Source organism: Impatiens glandulifera, chromosome 3, assembly GCF_907164915.1.
Source record: "Impatiens glandulifera chromosome 3, dImpGla2.1, whole genome shotgun sequence".
Taxonomy (NCBI): Eukaryota; Viridiplantae; Streptophyta; class Magnoliopsida; order Ericales; family Balsaminaceae; genus Impatiens; species Impatiens glandulifera.
The window spans coordinates 6,495,879-6,504,071 of NC_061864.1; the positions used below are offsets into that span (position 1 = coordinate 6,495,879).

The following is an 8,193-nucleotide window of genomic DNA, read 5'->3' on the forward strand; positions in this document are numbered from 1 at the left end:
ATTATTAGGACATGTGATTATAATTTAATATTTTTTAAATTGTCTTATACTATTGTAAATGAACAAGTAGTTTAACTATTTTTTTTTGTTACTGTAATAAACTAATATAACCCCACACAATATAATCTTCACTTTAACTTAAGATGTTTTAAATAAGATTAGAATTTAAACTAGTTAGTTCCATCTATTTCTTGGATTCGATCAATTGATTTCTATCTTCATTTGTTAATATTTTTCATATTTTCTCTAGATTTTACAAGAGAGTCAAATATATATACACCCTAATACATGTTAGAGGTTGATCAATTTGATGATTGTGCAACCAAAAATAATCAAAATTAGTTCAATTAACATGCATGATGTTTAGCCAACTTTAACTTTACTAAATAGTGGCAAAATAGAGCTGAAATATCATATATATTTTTTAATGTGAATGTATATTATATGCCTTTTGATACAAAATAATGACATTATATTTGAAGAAATAATATAAATTCATAAATGTGGCTCATCACACAAGTATTTTAAATTACAAAAATGGGACATGAATGTATAATGATAATGTAATTTAAAGAGAAGAGGGGACTGTTAAAAGTGGGTACCTCATTGAGTAATATTGCCATTAATTTTAATATATATATTAGAATTAAAAACCGACAAAGGCGATCTCCATCTCGCTCCCCAAACCTAACTATTGTAATATTGTACACAGAGTTTTGTACTTATGTCGGCTCCTTTGTACCAAATAATGTACATTGAATTAATCATATTATCATTAAATTAATTTATATATATTTGTAAATAGATTTTAACAGGATAATTTACTTTAATTAAATTAATGAGTTCAATCAATAGTAATTGCATGAGACCCTATTGTCTTAACTCTTAATTTCCTTACTTAGTAGTGCACAAGTGTTAAGTACGTAGTTGTTGTTGTGCCATCGCTTTCTACTTATAAAACACCAACGCAGAGAATATTGATTAATTCCGGCCACAACCACAGTAATTAAACAAAGACCGACCTACGACTGTGATTAAACCACGTGTACGGTGATAGATCACATATAGTGCCCTGTGGTCTAATCAATCTTAAGTCAGAAAATTCAAAATTGTCGGTGGCACTGCTTATTCGTTTGTTTGTTTGTTTGTTTGTTGGGTGAAAAAAATCTAGGGAGAACTGAAAAAGTAATAAATATAACCCAGATGTGAAAACATAAATCTCTGCAACTTTTTTTATTGGACCATCTAATGAACCAACCCCATGTTTACTTTCCTGACATATATACATACTAAAGGCACTTGCAAGCAAAGACTCTCATCTATGCATTGCATGCCATGCCATGCCATGCCATGGTAGAGGCTTCGAAATAAGTGGCCCCTACACCTACCCTACCTCTATCCTTTTATTCACTGCATTCTATTTTCCTTTTTTAATTAGTCAAATATTCTATACTATTATTATTGAAACAAACTGTTAAACCTATTTTTAAAGGGACATCAATAAAAAGTTGCATGATGATCCAACGGATGAGAGTTGTGTGCCTTTTAAAGGGAGTGGAGGAAGGGGCCTGATTCAGGACGAATCATCCAACAATGGAGATTCATACTAATCCGCGTGCCCTTATTAAAGGACATTCGACATTCCATTCCATCAGGCAAGAGTACGTAGTGAAACGGGAACAATTATGTTTATGTTTAATTAATTAAGCAAATTACATTAAAGCCTTTGCTAAACGCGTATAGACAGACAGACGCAAAGTATATTAATAAAAATATTATTCTTATTATTTATAAAATATATAGGCATGCTAAAAACACGCGGCCTTAAATCAAACAATATTCCATTGTGGCGGTAGGTGCTAGCTCATAATTGTATTGTGTAGACCACCACTAAATTGCTTCACTATACCTCTCAAATATTTGTTCTAACCAAATTTATACACAAAGGAAGACAATCCAATTCTTTTTTCTTCTTTTGATTATTTACTTTTAATTTCTTTTCAGTAATCTAGCCTGACCCAAATAATCATATCTTACACTTTTCGTGGGAATAGAAAGAAATTTGATCTTTTAGGAATCCTTTTTTCTACTTGAACTAGTTTAGTTGGATAAGACATATTCCAATTTTAAAAACTAACTAAATATTTAGCAACAAATAAAGAACCATTACAAAAAAATGTTTGAGTTTCAAGATATTTTCTGCACACATATTTTTATCTGTGTTGATAATGAAGGGAGTGATTGAGATTCTAAAAACTATTTTATTGATCGATTGCGAAAAAATGTGAAACATGAGTAAGAAAGACATCGACATAAAACTTTCATTTTTTTGATAAATGAGATTCAACAACTTGGGATTCTCTATTAGTTGAATTTTAAAATATGTGAATGAAAAAATGATTGCTATTAATCTTGAGCCATCAATATGGCTCAATGGTTGAAAAAATATATATATCACTAATATCTCAAAACGACGAAAAGTTTAAAAAAGTGTCCGTATTCTATAAATAAATGATACACTCACGAGGACGTATAATATGTGGTTGAAAAAATTATGAGAAAACATGCCTAGACTCGAAAAAGATTTAATTTATTCTATTGTAAGATTTATAAGAATAATATTATTTGTATTTATCTCACATCTAACTAATTTTATTTTTTATTTATCTTTTGTTGGTGGTCAATGTTATGAAACACATTTCTCTTACTTTAGCTACTTTAATATTAACGCATATTTGTGTAAATTTAATTTGTTAGACTTGTATTAGAATATGAGTATATTTTATTATTGTAGCACATTATTTTTTATTTAGAATTTTCATATATCAAACTTAATATTGTTAAGATATTTTATGTAACACTGACACTATTTTAAAACACCTAAAGCTGGAATAAAGTTGATAAATTTATTAAATTTATTAATATATTTTAGAACATAATTATTTAGACAAGGTATTTATTTGCAATTTTATTTAGTTAATTTTTTTTTATTGTTATGGGAGAGAGATGAAAAGAAGAAATGAGAGAGAGAATTCACTATTTATAAATAAAGAAAAATAAAAAATTTAGAGGAGAGTGATATGAAAAGGAAATTATGAGAGAAAAAAAGAAAAAAAGAAAAAAAGAAAATTATGAGGTGAGAAAAGAAAGATAATTTTTATACTTGTCAATCAATTAGATTACATCATCATGTTATTTCTTTTTTCATTAATTCTTCTAAATTCTTTTCTTTATCATTTTCTTAAGAGAAAAAAAGACAAAAGAAAAAGATAATTATATTTTTCACATATAAATTTTTGCATATATCATTATTCACATATATATATATATATTTTATTTCCCTTTATATATTTTAAGTTAAATTAGAAAAATGTAATTAAAATTTTATCATAAATTAACAAAAATTACTTAGTCAAATGTATTAATATAATGTTAATGTATTATGATGTGGTTTAGAAACCTTAGCAAGCATTATGCTCTTAAAAATATAAGTATTTACCAAGGGCAAAAATGTCTGAAATTGTAAGGATTAGTAAAAAAATGACAATTGATCAGCAATGAGAGTTGTGTTGTCTTGGTCTCAAGGATCAAATATGACATATTATTATATTATCCTTATTATGCGTGCTAATTCTTTATTGGGTTATGCCTAAGATAATTTAAAATTCTCACACATGTGTGAATCCATTGGCTGGAAACTCATTTTGATTATTATTTAGTGCACTAAATAGTAAATAGCTAGTTAAAATGAAAGGAATTAGAGAGTTTTAATAATAAAAGCAAACAGGCCACTCTTGAATACCTTGATTCTAGCTATTTTGGCTGAAATCAATGTGGTAGCTCTAAACGAGATATCACATTGACTATGTTAAAGCTAGAATAAGATGTACAATTAAGTCATTTCATATATGATAATATGTCATGAGTTATATAAGCAAAGAGCACAAATACACATTAAAACTTCATGAGGAAAGAAACCAAAAACCCTTCTCCGAAATCAAAACAGTGCTCTAAATATATGACAATATTTTATTCATCTATTTTGTAATGTTAATTTTTGAAATAATTTATAAAAAAATAACAATTAATAGTTAGATTTCAAATAATTTATATATAAAAATGAAGAAGCTTTAAGTATTAAAAAAAAGTAGATGAAATGGAACCATGTGAGGTGACATTTCATAATAAAATCAACTGGTAATTAATTATGTGAGGAAAAAAAGGGTGGCAATTCATTTTAGGGCAAGAAATGAAAGCTGGAAGAAAATGACTTAGAAACGTAAAAGTAGTAACACGTGTAAAAATGACCGAACCATGTGAGCGGCCGATTTGGATGCACCACCGGTTATGGAGGCAGGTTCCTAATTTCTACAGGGAGGAGGAGAGAGGGTTCTTCTTTTGGTCGCTGACTAAACTTTATATAATTAATCCTAGCTTAGCTATACTAGATACCTAATATTACTTCCCATAACACCATACATTAACGCTGCTCATTAATAATAAGTTGACAATGATTGGATTAAGCTCGAATGACTAAAACACCCCTCACTTCTTCTCCCCTTTGTGGTCCGGGAATTGCACAAATTCACTATTATAACTTGTGAAGACAACTACTTGGCGGCTTTCAATGTAATATGGAATCAATTTAGAATATGCAAAAATAAAATAAAAATCTACTGGTTTTGTTGCTCTAACCAAAAAAAAAAAATACCCTTATATATGCCTCTACTTAAGTACCGATCTCTTTCTAAGGGAGTTCTTTTTTATCATATGTTCATACATGTGGTAGCGATCCCTGTTCCTTGTTCTGTTCGCTGTCCATTTAGTTTATTCATTTGAAGTTTCTCTTTCTCTCTCTCTTTCTCGTGAGTTTTCTTCAGAAGCGGGAAGAGAGAGAAAAAGTTCAGATTCTCCCTTTTCTTGAGGTCGGGTGTTCCGATCTCAGGACATTCATTTTCCGGCGTATATTTCATTGGCTAAATCTCTGGATTAAGGTCGTTCTGATTCAGTCATTTTTGGAGGATTTGGCGGCTTTTTTGGTTCGCTGCTTACAGCTAGCTAGCTAGCTAGCTAGGATTAAAGGTGATCCGAATTTTCTTCGACTTCCTTGCCGATTAACATTTTAAACGAATCGCCTGTCCGATCCTTTCATTTTACAAGAAGCATTTTTGTGTGGTAGCACAGCTGTCCTTTCTCTCTCAACTGTGTACGAATTGCTAAAGATTTCCTCTCTACCCACGCGTGGTTGTGTGGAGGACAAGAGTCTACTGACTTGGCGTTCGAGAGAGCCATAACTAGGATATGGGTCAAACTGGCTTTGTCTGAGATTACTGTGGATTTATCCGATTATTCTGTAGATCCCGTGACGACGGTCAAAGTCTTGATCTAAAGTCGGCCAACCAAACCCTTTTTTTTTCTCCACACAAAATAAAAAAAAACTCGAAGAAGAAGATGATGGAGATGACAACCAGAACGACAGTCCCGTCGCCAATTAACAGCAATTCCACCGGCGGCGAACGCGACGGCGCTTGGGAAATGAGACCTGGAGGAATGCTGGTCCAGAAGAGGACAGATTCACACAAGGACCGCGTACCACCACCAAATATTCGGGTTCGGGTTAAATACGGGTCGATTTACCACGAAGTCAACATCAGCTCTCAAGCAACCTTCGGTAGAGCTTTCTACAGCTATTTCCAACTCCATTTTAAAAATAATCGAATTGTTTTCCTCATTGTCTCTCTGAATTTCAGGGGAATTGAAGAAGATGTTGTCTGCACCGACGGGATTGCACCACCAGGAGCAGAAGATATTATTCAAAGACAAGGAGAGGGACAACAACACTTTCCTCGACGTTGTTGGTGTTAAGGAAAAATCAAAGCTCGTCGTGATTGAGGATCCTATTAGCCAGGAAAAAAGGTACCTTGAGATGAGGAAGAACGCTATAATGGAGAAGGCTTTCAAATCAATCTCTGAGATCAGCCTAGAGGTCGACAGGCTTGCGGGGCAGGTATAGAATTTACAACTGAATCTCCTTCATGGGTCAAATTTTATTCAGAATTTCAAGGTTTGTGATTGGAATTTATAGGTGTCAGCTCTAGAATTAGTCATCTCTAAAGGTGGGAGAGTTCCAGAGAAGAATGTGGTGAATGTGATTGAGCAGTTGATGAATCAACTGCTTAAATTGGATGGAATAACAGCAGATGGGGATGTTAAGCTTCAGAGAAAAATGCAGGTACTTACTTTATTGTTTTGTTCCTGGGTTCGGTATATATATGAAACCTGCTAAAATTGCTTTCTTAATCTAAAGGTGAAAAGAGTGCAGAATTTTGTGGAGACTCTAGATGTATTGAAGACAAAGAACTCAATGCCATCTAGTTTAGATGGTGCCAATGAAAATCAACAGCCTCCATCGCCATTGCAATACAATCAACAACAGCAAACAAGGCGTTCAATTGGGCATTCGCCTCTGAAACCTGCACCTGCACCTTCACCTTCACCACCTTATCATCAGCAAAAACAGCCACAAAGAAATTCATCATCTGGTCCTGTCGTTATAACAACGCAATGGGAGACATTTGATTCGATGCCACCTCTAATTCCAGTCCATTCAACCTCATCGAACTCATCACATTCCCAGAAATTCAATTGGGATTTGCTTTGAGTAACCTGTGAGATAAGGATTTGTTCTGTTCTGTTATGTTCTTTCTGATAGTGGTGGGGCGTGGATGAGTGTTTTGCTTTGTTTTCCTCCAATTTGGTTTGTTGCTTATTCTCCATTCTTTTCTGTATTTAGATATTGTTAGTATCCCCTTTATCTGTGCCATTTGAGTCCAGAAATAAGTGAATTGGGATAGTCTATTAGGATTAGTATACTTTCTTCTTCTTACTTCATTTTTCTGTCAGTTTCATTTATGTCATTGCCATGTATGATTCCAGCTAAGAGACTGGTGAATTGTTAGTTTATACCACTTTAAATAGTAGTGCACTTTTTATGTGAACCTAAATTCTCTTACTTTCTACTTCTGTCTGTCCGGATTTGATGTTGTTTCTGACACTAAGGCCTTATTTGGTGTTGATTTTCTTCTCAAAAATCACTTTGATTTATTATGAAATTAGTAGTTTTATTATTTACTTAGCTTAAATGTAAAAATCTTGCTTTTATAGGTTATCTAGAGTTAAATTAGTAGAGGCAGTACAATGATTGGTAATCTTTTTAGCTCCCTTAATGTGTCTTATTCAAGCAGACGAAAAGGACAAATTGGGGAAGGAAAAGGTTGTAATCAGCTCTAACTAACCCACTAAAATGATGATGAGAAGACATGATGATGCATTTAAATTAATGAACTTGTGCTGAGACATAAAGGCGGTGCATTATTTAATTCTTTCTAGTGAAGTTCTATTCTAACTACCGAACTCCAAAACTATTTGTTAGGTGTCATCTTTAAACTCATACTTCATAAGAACTTGTTAGAATATTTGAATGAAATGAAATCTGGTTTTCTAATCTTTGAACCTAGACCATTCTTCATTTTCTAGTGAACCAATCTGATAAAAGGAGAAATCTGATATCTGAATCTAAGAACTAGATTCTTCATTTTGATATGTCTTAATATACTATAATAGCATAATCTGTGGAAATTGCAGAATAAACAGATAATGAAATGCGTACCTATAAAGAGAGTCGACTGATCATGATACTGACAGGTTATATAAGCCTCCAGAAATTCTGAAAAAGAATATCCATAAGATTAGGTTACTCTAAGGTTTAGAAGATAGTGAAATATTCTGAAATACAATATAACTAGTGTCATGTTCTATTGAAGCAGTAGTTCGGAATCTTTCATCAGGAATTTACTTTACAACAGATAAGCAAATTGTGATCTAGCATAGTTTCTTTCACTGAAAAAACAAAATCCATATCCGAATTTATATGATTGAACTGAATAATTTTATCTGGCAGATCCACAACTATATATACTCCACTTGTAGTTGTAGATGAAGTTCCATGATATTTCACAGAAGACGAACAAAAGTAGGTCGAGGATTTCTGAATATTATCATTTCAGACAATCTGCAAATAGCTACGAAATCCACATATAATCTTAGATAACACTATCGAAACTACATCTTAGATCCGTTTACTTCTATATTGGATGCATTTTTGCTAAGCTTTTCATTAACTGCTTTTCGTAA

General features: G+C 32.2%; 1 protein-coding gene across 1 annotated transcript; it reads left to right on the plus strand.

Annotated features, from left to right (window-relative positions):
- The first annotated feature begins 4,757 nt into the window (after positions 1-4,757).
- LOC124929452 (BAG family molecular chaperone regulator 3) lies at positions 4,758-6,998 on the plus strand. Its single transcript, XM_047469813.1, has 4 exons — positions 4,758-5,671; positions 5,751-6,007; positions 6,086-6,232; positions 6,308-6,998. The coding sequence occupies exons 1-4, from the start codon at positions 5,452-5,454 to the stop codon at positions 6,659-6,661; spliced, it is 978 nt and encodes a 325-aa protein (XP_047325769.1). The 5' UTR covers positions 4,758-5,451; the 3' UTR covers positions 6,662-6,998.
- Positions 6,999-8,193: the final 1,195 nt, after the last annotated feature.